This window comes from Mesocricetus auratus, unplaced genomic scaffold (assembly GCF_017639785.1).
Source record: "Mesocricetus auratus isolate SY011 unplaced genomic scaffold, BCM_Maur_2.0 Super-Scaffold_100010, whole genome shotgun sequence".
Lineage (NCBI taxonomy): Eukaryota > Metazoa > Chordata > Mammalia > Rodentia > Cricetidae > Mesocricetus > Mesocricetus auratus.
In genome coordinates this window covers 8,567,178-8,587,943 of record NW_024429194.1, presented here as the reverse complement: position 1 = coordinate 8,587,943, position 20,766 = coordinate 8,567,178, and the positions used below count along the sequence as shown (strand labels likewise).

The 20,766-nt window shown below is 40.9% G+C and overlaps 1 protein-coding gene across 7 annotated transcripts in view; it reads left to right on the top strand.

Moving 5' to 3' along the window:
- The window catches only part of Fer (FER tyrosine kinase), a 295,423-nt gene that overhangs the window by 189,947 nt on the left and 84,710 nt on the right, over positions 1-20,766 (top strand). For all 7 annotated transcript variants that reach the window (XM_040752941.1, XM_005077173.4, XM_013118471.3 and 4 more), the window contains 3 exons: positions 13,459-13,515; positions 17,910-18,025; positions 20,155-20,249. In XM_040752941.1, coding sequence (XP_040608875.1) covers positions 13,459-13,515; positions 17,910-18,025; positions 20,155-20,249 — 268 coding nt within the window. The remainder of the gene's footprint in view (positions 1-13,458; positions 13,516-17,909; positions 18,026-20,154; positions 20,250-20,766) is intronic.

Genomic DNA, 20,766 nt, shown 5'->3' with positions numbered 1-20,766 from the left:
TCTTCTTGTTGACTTTCTCAAAGAACCAAGGCTTTGTTTCATTGATTCTTTGTATTGTTTTCTTTGTTTGTACTTTATTGATTTCAGCTCTCAATTTTATTAGTCCTGGCATCTACTCATCCTGGGTGAGTTTGCTTCTTTTTGTTCTAGAGCTTTCATGTGTTCTGTTAATTCTCTAGTGTGGCTATTCTCCAGTTTATTCATTGGGACACTTAGTGCTGTGAACTTTCCTCTTAGAACTGCTCTCATATTGTCCCATAGGTTTGGGTATGTTGTGCCTTCATTTTCATTGAATTCTAGGAAGCCTTTGATTGCTTTATTTTTCCTTTACCTAACTGAGCATTGTTCAATTTCAATGAGTTTGAGGGATTTCTGCAATTTGTGGTGTTGCTGAGTTCTAATTTTAAGCCATGGTAGTTTGATAAGATAAAGTGGGTTATTATAATTTTTTTTATATCTTTTGAGGTTTGCTTTATTGCCAAGTATGTGATCAATTTTAAAGAAGGTTCCATATGATGCTGAGAAGGTATATTCTTTTGTGTTTGGGTGAAATGTTCCATAGATGTCTGTTAAACCCAATTGGGTCATAACTTCTGTTAGTTCCTTTGTTTCTTTACTAAGTTTCTGTCTGGTAGTCCTGTCCAGTGGTAAGAGTTAGGTATTGAAGTTTTCTACTATAAGTATGGGGTGCTTAATGTGTGATTTGAATTTTAGTATTGTTTCTTTTACGAATGTGGGTGCCTCTGTATTTGGGGCACAGATGTTCAGAATTGAGACTTCATCCTGATGGACTTTTCCTGTGATGAATATGAAATGTCCTTCTTCATCTCTTTTGATTTTTAATTTGAAGTCTAGTTTGTTAGATACTAGGATTGCTACACCAGCTTGTGTCTTGTGTCCATTTGATTGAAAAATCTTTTCCCAACCCTTTACTCTGAGGTAACGTCTGTCTTTGACATGGAGATGTGTTTCTTGTGTGCAGCAGAAGGATGGGTTCTGTCTTTGTATCCATTCTGTTAGGCTATGTCTTTTTTAATAGGCAAGTTAAGACCATTGACATTGAGGGATATTAATGACCATTGATAATTCTTGTTTGTTTTGGATTTGTTTTTTGTAGTGATATTGTGTGTGTTTCTCTCCTATTTCTCACTTTTGGTAAAGTGAGATTATGTGTTGTCTATGTTTTTGTGAGTGTAGTTCATTTCTTTGGGTTGGAGTTTTCCTTCCAGAACTTTCTGTAGGACTGGATTTGTGTAACTCTGGTTTTGTCATGAAATATCTTGTTTTCTCCATCTATAGTGATTGAGAGTTTTGGTGGGTATAGTAGTCTGGGCTGGAGTCTCTGGTCTCTCAGTGTTTGTAAAACATCTATCCAGGACCTTTTGACTTTCAGAGTTTCCATGGAGAAGTCAGGTGTAATTCTGTTAGGTTTGCCTTTATATGTTACTTGGCCTTTTTCAAAACTTCGCTGCTCTTAATATTCTTTGGTCTGTATGTTTGTTGTTTTGATTATTTTTGCTGCTCTTGATATTCTTTCTTTATGTTTGGTGTTTTGATTATTATGTGGCGAGGGACTTTTTTTGTTGTTGTTGTTCAGTCTGTTTGGTGTTCAGTAAGCTTCTTGTACTTTCATAGGCATGTCCTTCAGGTTGGGAAACTTTTCTTCTATGATTTTGTTGAATATTTTTTCTGCACCTTTGAGATGGGTTTCTTCATCTTCTTCTATACCTATTATTCTTAGCTGTGGTCTTTTCACAGTGTCCATATTTCCTGGTTATTTTGTGTTAATGATTTGTTGGATTTAAGATTTTTGTTGGTCAGTGAATCTTATTTCCTCTACTTTTTCAGCGCCTGAGATTTTTGTCTTCCCTCTCGTATACTGTTGGTTATGGTTGTATCTGTAGTTCCTGATCATTTACTCAGCTTTTCTATTTCCAGAATTCCCTCAGTTTGTGTTTTCTTTATTGTCTATGTTTCTGTTTTCAGGCCTTGACCTGTTTGAATTGGTTCCTTCATCTGTTTGTTTATTTCTTGGCTTTTTTAAGAAAGATTTGTTGATTTCTTGAATTTTTTTCTTCTATTTCTTTAAGGGATTTTCTCATATCTTCGAGAGCCTCTATCATTTTCATGAGTTTGTTTTGAAGGTCATTCTCTTCTGTTTCATCTGTGTTGAGATGGTATAGATTCCCTAGACTCTTGTGGGGTCATATTGTTTTTTCTGTTGACTATGTTTTTATATTGTCGTCTTCCCATCCCTTCTTCCAGTGGCAGCTTGGAGTCTTTCTCTCCTGGTGGGTACGGGTCTAAGGTTCCCTTCCAGTGGGTTCAAGCAGGTCCCATACTCCGATGAGTCTCGCAATGGGTGCAGGTGGGTCTGAGGCACTCTAGGTGAGGTGCAGGCCTAGGAAGCTCCAAGCAGGCGAATGTAGGGAGTTGAGCACAATTCATTGTCTTAAATACTACAGTAAGAGTGCTGGCTTGGAACATCTCTCCTGTGTGCTTCCTTTCTTGCCTAATAACTATTCATTCCAGCCTCCTCATTATGTGTGCCCGTTCTGAGTTTTAAAGGCATATCACCATATAAGTTTTATTAGGAATTCTGGGGTGAGCGTGGAAGGACTTGAAGTTGTAATTTATAATGAATCTGTTCAATAGAAGTTCAGTTTCTTTCAATCCAGTTTCTGTGAGTCAAATACTAACAGCTAATTCACTTAATTCTCTCTTCCTCTCCCTCCCTCCCCGTCTCTATTCCCCCTTCTGTGATATGTTGAACTACAATAAAGATTGATAGGCAAAATTTCACTCAAGAACTTATTCAGAAATCACCTGATGTATTAGTTACTCATAGAATCTTATCAGTCACACATGGAAACTTCCCCTTTATTTTGTCAAACATTTCAGTCAGTAGTGCCTTATTTTTTGACATCCTCTTTATCTTGTATCTGTACTAGCTAGTGACTTTCTAAAAGCCAAAAGTTTCAAAAGCCAAGGTTTAAGTTGGTGAGTGGCATTTTCATGTTTTGCTCTAGGCTGTGTTGATAAGGTTACTGTACTTACTAACTTCTAATTATCTGTTGCTTTCCTAGTTTTTTTTAACCAGAGAAATTCTTTAAGTGAAATAAGAAAAATGAGTGTGATGAATTGATTTCATTTCCTGCCTTTAAATTTGAGGGAAAAATCATATTTTCTTACTTAATTGCTGTTTTTCTTAAAAGTTTGTTTTATAAAGATTTATCACATCCAAAATTTAGTTTTAAATTTTGACTCTAAATTCTGTAAGAAAATGAAAATCGTGAGAGTATTGAATTTAATCTGGGAAATTTCATGTTGTAAGCAGCTTTTCCGTATCCTAAATATTCAAATAATTCATTGTTGAAAAATATATTGTCAGGCCAGACACTGTAACACACACCTTTAATCCCTGCCTTTGTGAGGCAGAGGTAGGTGGATCTTTAAGAGTTTATGGCCATCCTGATCTACATAGCCAGCACTAGGCCTGACAGGGTACATAGTGAAACTCCATCTCCAAAATAAAGAAACAGCCAGGCACTGGTGGCACACACCTGTACTCCCAGCACTCGGGAGGCAGAGGCAGGTGGATTTCTTTGAGTTTTAGGCCACCCTGGTCTACAGAGTGAGTTTCCAGGGCAGCCAGGGCTACCCAGAGAAGCCCTGACTTGAAAAACAAATGAACAAATAAATTTTGGAGAGAGTGAAGGGGAAGGAGAGGAGGGGAAGGGAGGGAGAGATGAAGCTGTCTTTGGATGGTTTGTGTCAATGTAACAGTTTCTAGGATAATTTGCGATTTTGATTTTTACTTCACCCACTCTCAGATCTGAGCTGGCAGTTTAGAAGTTGTTATCACGTACATTCAGGCGGATTTTAAGATATTAGGAGCCGTTTTGTTTGGAAGTCTGTTTAAGTAAAAAGTCTGAATGGAAGCAATAAAGAATTCTCTTTAGAGTCCACCAGAGTGCTTGTTTCCCTCCTGTGCTGAGCCTGCTGAAAACGAGGGCAGATTCCAGGATCATGCCTGGTGCCAGAAATGTCATCAGAAAGGCAGTGGGTGAGTGACTGTTTGATGCAAAATACCACTCTTGAAACTTAGCGTGCGGTCGGTTGAAGATGCATTAAGAATGGTTGAAAGTGAGCTGCTAGTATCTGTGAGTGGGACGTTTGTTTAGTCCACCTGCCTCCTGAGGTTTTGATTAGTACATTTTACTGCTAGAATTGGCAATCACTTTTCTCCTAGTTAAAGTGTGTATAAGCGGTGCTACCTTGACCCTTGAGAGTCTGTGTCCAGTGAGTCACTTGACTCTGGATTCAGAATGTGTTTGTGGAAGGTGGAGGTGAAGAATGAAGAGGGGCGACTTGCGCTTCTGGAAGAATGGAATTCGGTGGACGAGAGGGATGGAAGGTCTGGGAAGAGGGTCCTTTGGAACTGGAAGGCTTCAGGAAGATTTCTGTGTCCGTGACAAAGGATGCACTGGGTAGCACTTAGCACACTGCTTTGTGTCTGGGCTATTGGTGGTACTCTGAACTTCATCCTTGACTACAGGAAATCCCGTATGATACCGGAGAATTTTTACACCCAAACCTGCCATAAGCATCGCCAAGAGGTAATGTTCCTTTCCCTCTGCTCTGCCATTGATTCTCAGTATGAGTAAGTCCCCATTGGGTGAGCTCAGCTCTGTGTAAGTCCCCATTGGGTGAGCTCAGTTCTGTGTAAGTCCCCATCGGGTGAACTCAGCTCTGTGTAAGTCCCCATCGGGTGAATTCAGCTCTGAGTAAGTCCCCATCGGGTGAGCTCAGTTCTGTGTAAGTCCCCATCGGGTGAACTCAGCTCTGAGTAAGTCCCCATTGGGTGAGCTCAGTTCTGTGTAAGTCCCCATCGGGTGAACTCAGCGCTGAGTAAGTCCCCATCGGGTGAACTCAGCTCTGTGTAAGTCCCCCATCGGGTGAACTCAGCTCTGAGTAAGTCCCTATTGGGTGAACTCAGCTCTGAGTAAGTCCCCGTCGGGTGAACTCAGCTCTGAGTAAGTCCCCGTCGGGTGAACTCAGCTCTGAGTAAGTCCCCGTCGGGTGAGCTCAGCTCTGAGTAAGTCCCCGTCGGGTGAGCTCAGCTCTGAGTAAGTCCCCATTGGGTGAGCTCAGCTCTGAGTAAGTCCCCATTGGGTGAGCTCAGCTCTGAGTAAGTCCTCATTGGGTGAGCTCAGCTCTGAGTAAGTCCCTATTGGGTGAGCTCAGCTCTGTATAAGTCCCTATTGGGTGAGCTCAGCTCTGTATAAGTCCCTATTGGATGAGCTCAGCTCTGTATAAGTCCCTATTGGGTGAGCTCAGCTCTGTATAAGTCCCTGTTGGGTGAGCTCAGCTCTGTATAAGTCCCTGTTGGGTGAGCTCAGCTCTGAGTAAGTCCCCGTCAGGTGAGCTCAGCAATGAGGTACATGGTTCACCTCACTCCCCAGTGCAGGTAGCTGCATTGTCCTGCTTGAATGAGAATGTCCCCCATAGGCTCATGTGTTTGAATGCTCAGTCCCCATCTAGAGGATTGGGGGAAGGATTATTAGGAGATGTGGCCTTGTTGGAGAAGGTGTGTCATTGGGGGTGGCTTTGAGGTTTCAAAAGAGTAAGCCAGGCCTGGTGTCTCTTGGCCTGCTGCCCATGGATCTCGATGGAAAGCTCTCAGCTACTGCTTCAGCACTATGCCTGTCTCCTCTGTTCTGTGATAAGAGACTAGCCCTCTAGAACTAAGAGCTGCCTTGATCTAGGTGTTTCCATACAGCAATAAAAAGTAGCTAAGACTTGAAGTAATAGCTAGCTACCCAATTGCTTGTATTATTTTTAATTATATCTTATTTATACTCATGTTACTTTTAATTGTCCTTTTGTGCTTCTCTATATTAAGCCATTATTACTTATTAATATATAGAATTAAGTCATTATATAAAATATAAATTATATTTAATAAATTTCTATTTAATCTATTAAGTTTGCAAATATATATTTAATTAATAGCTTACATTTGGATCCTTGTCTGAGTTCACTTCTGGAAGAATCCAGACTAAAGCCAGAGTGCGTGTCCTTCAGTCATCTCAGTCTGTCAGAGCGAGGGGAGCGCATCTGAGCTGACCCTCCCACTCTCCTCTCACTCACAGTGAGTTGTGCAAGTAAATATTGCCTACAACCAGACTGTTAGAAGGATCATTGTAAATTCATGTGTTCAAATGGCCCCAGAGTCTTTCATCTTCAGCTCACATCTTCCAAGTTAGAATTATTGAAGCACATAACTTCTCGTTCCCAAGTATTCCGCAATAAATATATTCCTGGACACTTTCATTAATCCTGCCACAGATTGTCTCATCATTATCAATCACGTTGAATTTTAGTTCATGTAGTTACCTTCTGCTGAAGGACGAGAAAGATTAGTGGTTTCTGAAACATTAAATACACAGCAATAGAAAAATTAAGGAAGCCAGTTTAGGAACTTTTTTTTTTTTTTTTTTTTAGTGCTTGAGTGTGTGACAAATTTTTCCATTGAACACTTGATTGTAAAGGGGTGATAATTATGAAGCATAGAAGTAACCTGAAATGTCACATTTATATTTTTGTTTCTTACACCCACTCAAAATATGATTCACTGACTTAATTTCATGTAATACTGAAACATTTGTCATTAGAGCAATAATCACGATCCCTGCTTATTGTCAGCTCTGTGTCACTAGTGACCAATAATGTGTTCAGCCCCACAGATGGAGACTGACATGGCTACATTCTGTCAGGGTTTGGACTATGATGTGTGTGTTGTTATATTGTCTGTGAATTATATGGCTGAGCTACAGTTTGGAACAATTCGCTACTGAATTTTTATTTAACTTGGACAGACTTATCAAGTATTAATAGTGGCTCCACTAGCGGTGATTCTGGTGACACCATTGGCAAGACTTATCAAAAACCAGGCTGTAGCAAAGTCACCCATAAAAAGACATGTAAAATATAAAACACCTTAATCTCTGAAATGACTCTTGGGGACCAAAGGCTTGCCATTTAAACATTCATCTGAAAAAGGACAGTTTTCATTAAGTTGAGAATGTCTCATCCTGCCAGTTTTCATCCTAGAGAGCCAGTTTACCCGATAACAATTACAAAGAAAATGTTGTATGTTAGGGAAGTCTGTATGTTCCCATCATTATATTTAATATTTCAGTGAATGTACTTGGATGTTACTAATAATGACGTGAAATTTTGTTTAGAATAGAACTGTTTCTGGACTTTACATATAAGCAAAACATCATGTGGTGGTACACACACACGCCCACGCACAATTTTAAGTGGTTATGAATATTGTAGTGTACTGTTACATCTTTGAATTTGATCATATATTATATAATATATCTACACACCAAAAGATAACTTAATGTTTACCGTATATCCTTCCAAAATGTTCTGAATGCTCTTATATTTGAAAACTGAAAAAAGAAACCCTGAACGATTTCCGGAAGACACTTGTTGTCTTCAGAGGTTCAGTACACTGTTGTGTGGTAGACATGGGAGATGCATACTTTGTGTTTCCAGCTAGAGTCCATTGATAAACGCTCACTGTAATAAGTCTTGTAGGAACTGGAACAGTTCGTCTTACGTGTGCAGAGTTGGTAAGGTAGAGTGCTACTGTGTATTGTAGTGACCTTTCTTTCTAAAATCCTCTGTCATGCGTTGAGAGTCACAGGGTTCAGTAAGGGTTTGTGAAACAAAATGATGGAAAATGGTCTTTTCTTTCCAGTCTCCTTGCTGTTTTATTGTGGTAGAGTACCCTCAGCAGGAACATCCTGTCACTGGAGGTCAAGATAGAGACAGTATGCTGTCTAGTTCGAAGGGTGACCGGACTCCAGTGCATCCTAGAGTACACAAGGCTTCCCAGATGCTTCCGGGAGCTGCGTAGAGTCAGACCCAGAAAAACACTCACTGATGTAGCAATTTAAATCATATGTGTTAAGGGTGTTAAATGTAGCACAGTGTTTGTTTGACATAACTTTTCAGTTTGAATTTCCTGTTGCTTCTTTTCTTTACGGAAGGTAGGTATAGTTAGCTTTACCTACTAATTAAACTATTGTCTCTCTATACTATATGGATAGTTTGGGCTCTGTAGTTTTACAGGAATCACAAAATTTCAGGAATTTAGAACAAATAAGTAATGTATCTTAATGTCTATATTGAGGAATATTGCCATGGCAACTATGTCTTGTAGTAAAATGGCCCAGAGACTATTCTGTTTGAGACTAGAACAGTTACTCCCAGTGTAGTCAGAAAACAAACTAAAATCCTGGGTAAAATGCAAGCTGAAAACAAGCTTGCTGCTAATGAGGTAGTTGAAGTGTGTTGCTGAAGACCATACCAGGTGTGCTTGAGGCAGACTTTGTATATGTCCCAGCCAGAACTGACTTGAGACCTTCTGTTCTTGGCTTGGGATAATTTGGTTCTCAGGGCTGCTTCTTGACCCTCCTTTTCTTTGATAAAATAAAAAGCCATTTCAGAATCGCTTTACATTAGATATAGTGGTCATGGCTCTGAGTGAGACTTCAGGACCTGTAAGTTGTTCACCCCTAGGGTAACCTCGTAGGTTGGCGTGAATTAATTTTCCGTAAAAGACACTCAATTATAGTGTGTGTAGATGGGCACCCAGGATAGAAGTGACACACATGTCTTCAGTCCACACATGCAGGCAGTTGTTTGATCCTCCAAGTCTGCTAGCAGTAGGGCTGTTAGGAGTGCAGTCTAGACTCAGCACAGTATTTGGTCTGAAGCATTGCCTTGCCTGCCCTCCGTGGCACAGTGACAGACGTGGTGCTTCTGTGTTGGAGTACTAGGAGAAGGGACACGGGATAAGCTTCCTTCCTCTGTCACTTAGTACTTTGGACCCTGGGTAAGCATTGACCTCTCCAGCCCCAGTTTTCTCTTGTACAGAAGTAATGTCTTTCTAAGCCGTTCCCAATGTAGTAGGGGTCTCAGTAGCAGGTGTATGTGGAATCATGTCCAGGGGAGCTCGACGAACGCTTTGATTCAGACAATGAAAATGATCATCTTTATCTGTGTCGGCCAACCTTAAATCTTCTAGCAATTTTTAATCCTTTGATTTACGGATACTGTGAAGTGTGCAGTGTATTTCAGAGTTGACCCCCAGTGGTTCTTTAAAGAATTTCTCAACGAATAAGCAAGAAGTATATTTTAAAAACTAAAATCTCCAGTTTAAACCAAAAGAATCTTACATTTAAAAATAACATAGTTTTTGGTGTTGAGGTACAATTAATAAATAGAGAAATGGATATTGATTTATTTTGCCATAATAATGACACATTAATATTCATGAACCCGCAAAAAGGATGAGATGCTAATATTAGAAACACATTAAATATCTAAGCCAGATCTCTTGAAGCTTCAGCATGAGACAGGCATAATCATCAGAGTTTGAACGTTGGTCTATGGGTTTTTAACATGGTCACAAGTCACTGGCACACAGATGACCATTAAATAAAACTATGTCAGCTTTGTGCCTCACTGCTGTGCACTGTCTACGTTTTTGTCTCTGTTGATGACATAGTTTTTGCAGTCTTTTATAAAGATTTATTCTTATTTAATTTGTATGGTTTTTTTTTTCGCCTAACTATGTATCTATGCACTATATACATGCAGTGCTGCAAAGGCCGGGAGAGGACTTTGGCTCCCCTGGGCCTGGAGATGTAGATGGTGTGAGAACTGCATGTGGGTGGTAGGATCTGAAACTGGGTCCTCTGCAAGAGCAAGCACTCTAAGGTGCCAAGCCCTCTCTTCAGCCCCATGCATCGCAGACTTTATTTTCATCCATTATGGGTACACATGTGAAGCGGGAGAGAAGCTGCTCTCCCTGTGTCTGGAACGACTTAGAAGCAGACTCCCTTTGTTCATTCTGTTCTTTCTAGATTGGGGAACCCTGTCCCTTTACAGAAAACAACAAAGGAAGAACGAGAAATGTGTCAGAAAGCTTCTTGACCATCACTTTGGAGTGTGACTTTGGTTAGGAAAGGATAGAAGAGGTTGGTAGAAAGAGGGAAACAGCCCATGCGACCTAACTTCCTGTTCCCTAGTTTTACTTTTGAATTATGCAGTGCTGTCTCAGTGGTTTGGGAGAAATGCTAATGTCTTCATGTAACCAGGGTTCCTTGTCTTCCCCATCCACTTATCAGCCTCTGTAAGAAGAGATGATGGGGGAAGTCCTTCTGTGTATATGTATTTGTCTTATTGGTTGATAAATAAAGCACTGTTGTCCAATAGGGAAGCAAAAAGCAAGATAGGTAGGACTAAGAGTTGAGGAGGATTCTGGGAAATGTAGTGAAGAGGGGTCGCCATGTGATCCCGGGAAGAGAGGATGCATGAAACTGTCGTCCTCCGTAAGATTTTATATATATTAGTAGTTATGGGTTAATACTTAAGACAGAACTAGCCAATGAGAAGCCCTGGACATTGACCAACAGCATTGTAACTGATAGAATCTCTGTGTGTTACTTGGGGTTGATGCGACACTGGGACCAGGCTGGCGGGAAGAGTTATCATAACTGGCAACTCCCCTTTGGGATATGTGTTAAGTGCCCCTCTCTTCATCCAGTTGAACAGACTGAGAGTTTGCCTCTCAGTTCGCACTTTAACAGCAACTGTAGCTACCACCTTCTGATGAAAACAGGCAGTTACTTAATTCCATTAGACGCTTTGCCTCCCTTGAAGACTCTTTTCTTATTCATTTTAAGTCTTGGTTGATTTAAAAGAAGCAGGTAGACACCAAGGAAGGTGAGCATTGTGGCGATTTTCTGCAGAGATACTGTGGATGCTTGTGTCAGGCTAACCAGTAAGTTATCATCTTACACATTACCTTAAAACACTCTGGAAGACAAACTCATTAGAGTTTAGAATAAAAATATCCCAGGACAAGCAAGCTACAAACCTCAGAAACTTCCTGGAGGAGCAGGATGAAGGGAAAGAAAAACTGGAATGCTGTTTCAGGTAGCATAGAGGTCAGACAGTGGCAGACAGGCAGCATGTAGGAGGGAGGGGAACTTGCAGCAGCTCCACTTGGGGTGGGGGATTCCAAGAAAGAGAATGGTAGCAGCTCAACAAAGGGAAAATTACTCCAGCAGTCTCATTCATAAATGAAGGTGAACCTGCCTTCCAAAGGGTGATACATTGGCCAGGTGACTCCCCACCAGCTGGAGGCCAAAGATTGTATTTGTAATGGATCTTGACTGGTTCTCTCATTTCCTCCACTCTGAAGAGGTAGGCCTCTAATTGTTTACCAAGTTCAGGAACCAGAGTCCAGACACTGACAAGGGGCTCAAGGATACTTTTTCCATTCAGCCGAGAAAGAAAGAGGTAACTTTTTTGTAGTAACATTATTTACATACATCTTTAAGTGACTCTGAAATTACTGTTGACTACAATTATCTTGCCATGAAATCAGCCTGGAAAAACAATCACTCCTGGCTTCCAATGGAAACTTTATATGTGCTTGAACTCCGTCTTTAACTGAGTGAGACAGAGCCAGCCAGCCACTGAGTCAGTTCTCCACACACAGAGCTCTCTATGGCTTTGGAACCTTTAGAGATCATTCCTGATTTCTTGTTCTTCATATTGCTTCCTGTAGCAATGGGTTTCCTTTTAGCTGCGTCCTTACGGTCATTCACTTTGAGCACTCTTAAGGTTTCAAATATGCCCTGTGATATAGTACAAACTTCCCTTTAAACACTGCTTTAACTGTACCCCACAATTTCTGATAAATTTTCATATTTTTGTTTTACCCAATTTTCCATGACCTTAAAAAAAATCTACGAATTATTTAGATGTACATAGCTTAGTTACTGAGTCTGTTGAGAAATTATTTCTAAGTTTGTTTTAGTTGCTAGAGAAGATGTCTTGTGCCTTACTATCCTATTGCTATGAGGGGCAACATGACCAAAACAGCCTATAAAGTAAAACCTTTAACGGGGGCCTGGCTTACCGTTTCAGATGGTTCATCCATGATCATCATGTGGGTCATGGCAGCAGGCCGGTAGGCATGGTACTGGAGCAGTAGCTGAGAGCTCACATCTTATCTGTAAGGTGGGGCAGAGAGAACTCATGGAGACTGACCCTCAGTGACCCTTCTCCAACAAAAGGCATGCAGTCCACAGTGTATGAGGCATGTGGTGACCATGAAGCCAGTGACCAGAGCTATGCTCAATAACAGCCTGAGGTCCTCAGGACACATAGTCCTCGGGGCTTTGCCTCTCCAATGCTCACTCAGGCGTGACTTTGCCAGCCGTCCAGCTGTGTCCCATGAGTTCCAGTGCTGCCTGCCGTTTCCCTCGCATGCCCCCTGATCTCCTTCCATACTGTCTCTTAATCTCCCATTACTTAATATATAGATGAAGTATTATTTATGTAAGTTGCACTTTAAAAACAGTGGATCTGTGGGTAACTTGTCTTGCAGAGGGTGATTGGGGAATGTCACATGATGTTTCTAAAGCAAAAGCACTTCAAATGACTGTTGAAGGACATTTTAAAACCACTTACAGTTTTGCTTCAATATGTTTGATTACCTGTTATGACTCATACTATACGTCCTAATTATGTTTCTGACTAATGGAGAAATAGTGCTTTAATGTAAAGATCCAAAATAATGTTAAAGTCTACTTCTGTCTCCTCCTCCCCACCCTCTCATTTTCTGTTTCCTTACTTTCCACTCCAACCTACCTCTTGCTTATTTCTTTTCCTTCCTTCTTCTAGTGGACCCGTTTACCATGCTAGCATTATGGTTGTGTGTGATTTTGCAGCTACCTGTTTTTACACACTGGTGTACTCCCTTCGTGCAGTTGCTTCCTGAACCCAGACAGATTGATACCGTTTGGCAATGGCATGTGTGCATCACTGGTCTTGCACATCCTAGTGGTGGTGTCCTTGATGCTTGTTGCTCCGTTTTACCATAGGGAGGGCTGGGAAAGATAGGAGACTATGGGCAGTGCCACACACAGAAGGCTGCAAGTCATAGTGTGTGCATGCATAAAAGTAATTCTTAGGAATGTGGTTCATGGAAGAGAATGCTTTCAAACATAAAAAAAATTGGAAAATTTTCATGATAAAGAGAAAGTGTGATGTACTATAACACAACTTTTTAAAAAGGACAGTAGCATAGTCATGGCTTTGTGGTAGGTACAAAGCACACTTTGTGTTACTTACAGGTTGGGAAAGCATCGTTTTGAAGCTGCATTGTCTGACAGAGTTTTGCTGCGATATTGATTTTGGTATCTGACAGTATGGTAACCTCTCTCGGATCTCTTGTGTCATGTTGAAGTTACAGCCTCTTAGTATGCTGTTGACTGCACTCACTTCTTCAAAGGAATTTACAGTAACTGTATTCTTGCCTGAGTTAACAGTTTGTCTTTTTCTGTTTTTTTACTGTAGGATAAGAAATGGATTCTCAATCATGAAGATGTTTCATTGGGAGCGTTACTGGGCAAGGTATGCAATCATCAAATAAGGAATTTTTATATTAGCCATGAGCACTTTATGTTGCTGTCCAAAGTGTTTTTAATACTCATCACATGCCATGGTGCATGTATATTAATTGACCTAGAAGAACTGAGTATTGACTTTCCCTGAGATAGATTGATAATCCTAGAAAGGCATATGATGATTCTTAGCTTTAAAAATAGTGTATATTTTTCATGGAATGTCAAAGCCATAATGGTTTATTAAACCCCCAAAAAAAAACCTGTTGAATGAAGGGAAGAAGCCGTGAGGTAGGGAAAGTTTGAATGTAGTCACCCTGCTTCCATCTGTACACAGTGACTCAGGAAAAGTCAAGTCTTGCTTCATGGAATATCAGGAAAGTTTATAACACTACACTATCCTGGTGTAGATATAATGTGGGTCAGGGCCGGGGACATGGTGTAGGGTAGAGGCGCTTGCCACCAAGCCTGGCCACCTGTGTTCAGTACCAGGAACCTACACCGCAGAAGGAGAGCACCGACTTCTGACGTCTACATGTGTGCTATGGAACATGTGCACTCCCCCACCGGAGAGATGGGGGCGGGAGAAGAAGGATACGTTATTTAAGTACTGTGGGCAAGATGTGTTGCACTTCAAGTACCTGTTTTGTAACTGGCTCTGTTAGTGGTGGTACAGGACCAGTCTTATAGAGTGAAAGTTCCTTTCCCTGCATTCTAGTTGGAAGGTTCCTCCAAGTCATCGTCCATACTAAGATGCCTTGTTTCCAGCAATAAAGACAGGCTAGCCAGATAGACTTCACAGATCATTATTGTTTGGGTTGTAGTGAATGAATAGCAGTTTGTCAGTGACTTAATTGTGGATGTTTCTTGTGTGAAATTTGAGTTGGATTTAGCTTCATGAAGCACCGTGAAAAATAAGGCAAAATTCAGATACTGTTATTGGAAAGTTTTTGTATAGTTTATGAGTGCTCAGTGCTAGACTGGTATTTAAGAAAAGTAATGATCCATTTTTATTCAAAAGTGAACTTGACCATTTCTTCCAATTTTCAAAAGAAACATGCAGTTTATTAAGACCATGGGTCCTTTTTGAAGTCCTCTCCTTTGCAGGACTTGTAGCACTTGCTATTTTAAATGCCTTTTCCAAATGGAAGCATCTAGTTGCTATTGGAAAATGGTTTTTATTTGCTAAGACGTTTTTTAGTAAATTAATTCTAAAGAACCTAAGTTGAAAGAAGGCAACTATGTTTACTCTGAGGTACTCCCCCATTTTGGAAGGAATTAGTCCTAAACATGGTAACAGTAATGCTGGGTTAACCCAACAGAAGCAGTGTGGTCAAAAGTTATTACAAAGAAACTAATTTCCTTAAATACAATTAAATGATAAATCTCAAAACTGAAACACTGAAGTAGACTATTTACAAGGATAGATCTTTTTCAGTACTGAGCAAAAATATTTTAATTAAAGAAAACATTCTAATTTTTTGTTTGCTTTGAGGCAGGGTCTCATGTATGGCCCTGGCTGTCCTGGAACTTACTTTGTAACCAGGCTGGCCTCGAACTCAGAGTTCCTTATGTCCCAGCCTCCCAAGTGTGGATTAAAGTCATGCACAGCCATATAGGCTTTGTGCATGTATGCATGTATGTCTACAGTGTGTTTCTAATAATTTTATGTTGGTTTTCATTTTAAGTATTAAAATTCAATAAGAATTTCGCTTCTTACTGAGGCTATTTTATAGAATAATTACTTTTTAATGACTAGGCATGAAAATCTCAAATATTTTAAAGAAAATGCTTTTAAAGAGATTATTTAGCTTAACTTTATGTGGTATTTTAAAATCCTAGAACATAATTTGTCATTAATATCTTGCTACTTTCCTGAACACTTATTGTACACTGAGAATGCATGAGTAGGTAAAGCACAGTCAAGTCTTCAGTAGTAATAGTGGAGTAGTGGCATAAACTAACTTTTTCATGCAACACCACGTAGCCTTACACAGTAGTTACTCTACAGTTGCTGTTTACGTCATCCAGCATTTACTGTGCCTGTGACGTGTCACGCAGTCTCCTGGGTGCGTGGTGACTGTACATGAACTCACAGAGACAATCCCTTGTGCCTGCCATGCCTCTGCTCTGACCAGCAAGGGAAGGACAGGTAACTGAAGCCCGGGGATGAGCCCCTTTATGTTAGAGAAAGGGGAGCAGGCTTGGGGCTGCTTGTTAGTCAGTGCTGCCATTCTTAAAAGGAACAGGCAGATCTCATTCCTGGTTACCTTTGAATTAAAACTTGTCTGTAACACCACTGAGCTGCGTGGACAGCTGACAGTGAGGGTTAGGCAGAGTGATTAGCCCGTGCAGAGCTCACCTGCCCAGCAAAGGACGAAGTTGGGTTGTGATGAACAAGTAAAGGGGATCGCAGGAGGAGGAGTCAGCAAGGTGGCGGGACACGCATCATGTATGGCGGGCCTGGATCTCCTAAGGCCTTTAGCGTTGACCATGAAGGCAATGTGGAGCTGTTGGAGTCCTAGTAGAGCAGGATCATTACACCTTGCGAGGGTGTCCCCGGGCGTTAGAGACGTGCAGTTAGGGGATGAAAACCGATGCCAGCACAGGGCTTAGTTGGGAGGTAATAAGTTTAGATCTATGTTGAAGTTGAACCCGTTGTGTATCTCAGTGGATGTTGTAGGGACTGAGAGAAATATAGAAGCCAGTTCCAAGTGTAGCAGGCTTCTGGAAACAAAGTTGAAGGCGTGAAATACATCAACTTTATCTATTAGATTTCTACAAGACAGTAAGGAAAGCCAGTTGGGTAACAAGTGCTGAGATTGAACAAGATAACTGCTCCAGAATATAAACTGAGTATTTGGGAGTGGGCATAGATAAAGAGGGTCAGAACTGAGCGCTGGTCGTTCCAGCACCAAGAGGCAAGGGGAAGAGAAAGCAGTCCTCAAAGGAAGTTGGAACAAACGATCCAACTAGGAAGGCAGAAAACCAGGAACTTTATTATGCCTTAGAAACTAAGAGGGGAAGCTAACCCAGGGAGGGTAGACTGCTGCCGGGAGTCGGGAACACCAGACTGAGCATTAACCACGGTGCTGGCCGGAATCGGGAACACCAGACTGAGCATTAACCACGGTGCTGGCGGGAGTCAGGGGAGCACCAGACTGAGCATTAACCACGGTGCTGGCGGGAGTCAGTTGCAAGATGCCAGTGGCGGTGGCTGGGCAATTTTGTTCCAACGCAGTCTGAGTGATTTAAGAGAGGCCCAAGGTAGCAAGGCTGTAATTTTGACTCTGCGGCTAAAGGAAGCAAAGGCGTAGGCGGCTACATCGAGAGTCACTCTGTAAGAGAAAGAATGGCGTGCGAGTCTGTAGCTGAGAAAGAACTCATTGAAGGTTTTAGGATCTGAGTGTGTATGAATTGCTACAGCTGAGTAAGGCCAGCATGAGATGCTCACAGTGGAACACGAACTCTTAATGTTTACACATAAACACAACATCACATTTGAAACTCAGGGAGGGAGATGGGTGGCAGATGTGACTCGGAGTCCAGTAACTCCATGGAGATGACTTGGTTTATTTTCGTTTTGCTGGAGAAGCAGCATCATCAGCTAAGAATGAGGGGAGTGTTGAAAAGAGAGGAGAGGCCAAACCAGGTATCCAAAGACTGGGACTGTAGATTACCTAAGAAGTAGCCCAGCCGCATCGAGGGCCCTAAAGGTTTTCGTTCATGAATTTGCAGTTGATTCGGTAGCAGGTTACGGTAAAGTCATGTTGGAGTGGGTTGCGTGACAGTGACACTTGAGTGCGAAGGGAAACATTTTCAGGGGATGGAGAAGCATAGTGGAAACAGCTGGAAGGCCGTCTCAGAGCTGGGAACTCTGTGGACAGAGACGAGAGTTTAAAGCCGGTAATGAGAGCTGTAGTGTGGCTTTCTTCTCTTCCTATATGCATTGACTATAAGGCATCTGTGTCAAAGAAGGCGCTAGCTATAGAGGGAGGTTAGCAGTGTCCATACATGTTCACCGTTGGTGACACTGACGCTTGAGGAAGCCCCCTCTCCACCCTGGTCCACACCTTTTCTGCAGCAGCCGTGGTTGTTAGGATCCATGCCAGCAGTTCCCTCTTTCCAACCACAGTGATCTTCAATGCAATAGAATGTGGTGCTTGAGGGATAGAAGAAAACTTACATACTCAAGGCGGTGTCGGTGTTGGGTTCCCGTGTTGTTGGAGCCAAGCATTAGATTAACGACAGTTTTCTCTAGCAAAGACTAACTTGTGGTACTGTGGAAGAGGGATGCCCATACGCATTACAACCCAAAGTTTGTAGCTAACAGCGCAGTGCTTTAGTTAACTCAGAATACTTTGTTTTATGCTTTGCCAACAATGCTTGTATTCTTCTTTTCAGGGGAATTTTGGTGAAGTATATAAGGGCACACTAAAGGATAAAACTGCTGTCGCTGTTAAAACATGCAAGGAAGATCTTCCTCAGGAGTTAAAAATCAAGTTTCTACAGGAAGCCAAGTGAGTTCCTTAAAAATATACAAAATGTGTGTTTATAATGCATTGCATTTACCATTCCGCTGTATTAAATTCACTGTGAGGTCAGTTTCGGAACAGCGCCTAAGCTGTGATTTGCTGACGTAGAAGTCAGTACCTTTAGAACCTTCTGGAGTGGTGTGGGAAGTTTCTGGCTTGAGATAGCCTGGAGCGCAGTTAAGCAGGCGTGATAACAATGGGTCATCAACAGCATAACTATTCTCTGGGTCTTTAAAAATACCACAGCACCTTTTATTTTACCTCACATGCGTGTTTATATGTAGTGCTATAGTTATATTTGCAATAAAGCATTACTAAATACATATCTTGTTTATACCTTTACCTATATTTACATTTCCTTTACTCTTGCTGGCTGTTATAAATTTGATTCCTTTCCCAAGAATCTCAGATTTCTTTTTCTGTTTTGGGTCTGGCATTTGTTAAACTTTTCTCCCCCTCTAAGTGGCTTTCTTCTCTATCTGATATTCTTACCTGAAATTGAATGGCCCATCTTACCTATCCCTGTTCTGCATATAGTTAAAACTAGTCTGCTGTTTATAAAATCAAGTATGCCAATGATATATCTGAAATACTAAAATGTAATCTGAACGGAGTAAGACAGATAAAAGTATTGGAGAGGTGACTGGAATGATGGGTGGGTGGCTGGAGAGGCGAACAGAGGAGATGGCGGTGAGAAGGGTTAGCTTGTGGCCTGGGTGTCTTCATGCATCTCAGTCATCATCTACATATGTCTATGGCCGTATAGTGAAGTTAAATATTGAGTACTTAAATGCTGTGTAAGCAATGGAGTTGTAGTCCTTTAATGTACATTATTGGAAATCTCATTAGTTAGCAGGTATTCTTAGGGTGAAAGGCTTCATTTAACATTGCCTAAAAACATTTTTCTTACTTTTAAACTTGTGGTTATTTTGCAAACTAAAGTTTAATTTCTCTTTAACTGGAATTATGAAGTTTGATACTAGAAATGTATGTTCTGTCCACTCATGCTTCTGAGTACTCCTTCACAGACATGACATCATGCAGCTGGCTGTTCTGTGCGTTTCTTCATTGCCGTCTTCCAACCTCACAAATGCCGTTTTGGTTTTTGTTTGTTTGGTTGGTTTGGTTTTTCCAAAACAGGGTTTCTCTGTGTAGCCCTGGCTGTCCTGAAACTCATTTTGTAGACCAGGCTGACCTCAAACCTGCCTTTGCCTCTGGGATGCTGGGATTGAGGGTGGGCACCACCAACACCCAGCAGCATTTTGTATTAAAGTCAAAGATTCTTGAAAGTTGACTTAATTTCTATTAGAAATTTTGCTGTGTCATCCACAGTATTTATCTCTAGAATTTTTCCTAATTTTCATTTATGAATCATTATTTTAAATCTAAACTGTTTTTCTTAGGATTTGTCTGTCTGTGGTTGTGTTTGCACAGAATACGTTTTTGTCTATTCTTTACGTTTTCATAGCAGAGAATGTCGAAATTTTCCCACAGGAGTGAATCATGTCAGAATAAAAGGGTCTAAGGGATTTCTTCCATTTTTAGGCCATGCTTGTAGCTCTGCTAAGGATTGCTCTTAGCATGAAACCGCTACTGGAATATTTTTCCAGACTAACTCCACACCAACTCAGCCTTAGTCCTTGTGGAAACTCTTAATTTGGTCACTTCTGTTAGCCCAGTTCTTTAAACTCTGGTTTCGGCATTTGTAACTGTCATGGAGTGAGGTGACGCCTGTAACATTTGCCAGTGGGTGATGATGATTTAAGGATGACTAGATGTTTTAAGGTGAATTCCATGTATCATTCCTAATTAAGCCTGATTATTAAGCATTGGCACAGGTACCAATTTTTAAATGATTATTTAAGATGGCCACCTCATTTGACTTGTGCTGGGTTGCCCATATTTATCAATACCTATTGATATGTGTCTCTCTCATCAGAACTTCAAGGTATACTGATAATTTATGTGTGTCTCTTATCAGAACTTCAGGGTATACTGAAAATTTAAAAATGAGTTCTGATTAATATATATTCTAATTGCATAGTGTTATAAGTATCAAATTAAAGCTTTGTTTTATTCAACTGGTAACTTTTTATACTTTTTTTCTCATGTAGAATTCTCAAGCAATATGATCACCCCAATATCGTGAAACTTATAGGCGTGTGCACACAAAGACAGCCTGTCTACATCATTATGGAACTAGTCCCAGGTAACGCTACTTTAAGTGGTTAATTGATGACATTTTAATACCACGTTTTATTGCATTTTTACATTCAGTCTCTTTGATATTTCCTTGTAAAGTTTCCAAGGAGTTTTGCATAACATTTCCCTGGTAACAAAGCCTACATATATACTCAGTATTTTTTTATAGGCCTTTAGATGTTTCTCTTTTCTAGAAAGTGTCAGGCAGCATTTCTTGAGACACATTTATTAGAGTGCAGTTACCCACAGAGTTCAGTTGCGTATAATGACTATGTGTGAAAGGGTGTTTGGAAAAGTGAGCATTAGTGTGACTTGACAGCTGGCCTTACACTTCGTCCTTGTGTCATTTCAAAACCCGTCTCCACACTCGCCTTGTGATGAGAATGCTCATGGTGCTTCGCCATGCTTGTGAATCACGTGCTGCTTTCTCGTGTGGCTGGTCCGAGGGTGAGCTGTCTGGAAATCTTCTCGGGACACTTTCCTGGCTCTAGTTCTTTAACAACTTGTAGCAACCAACATGGGTG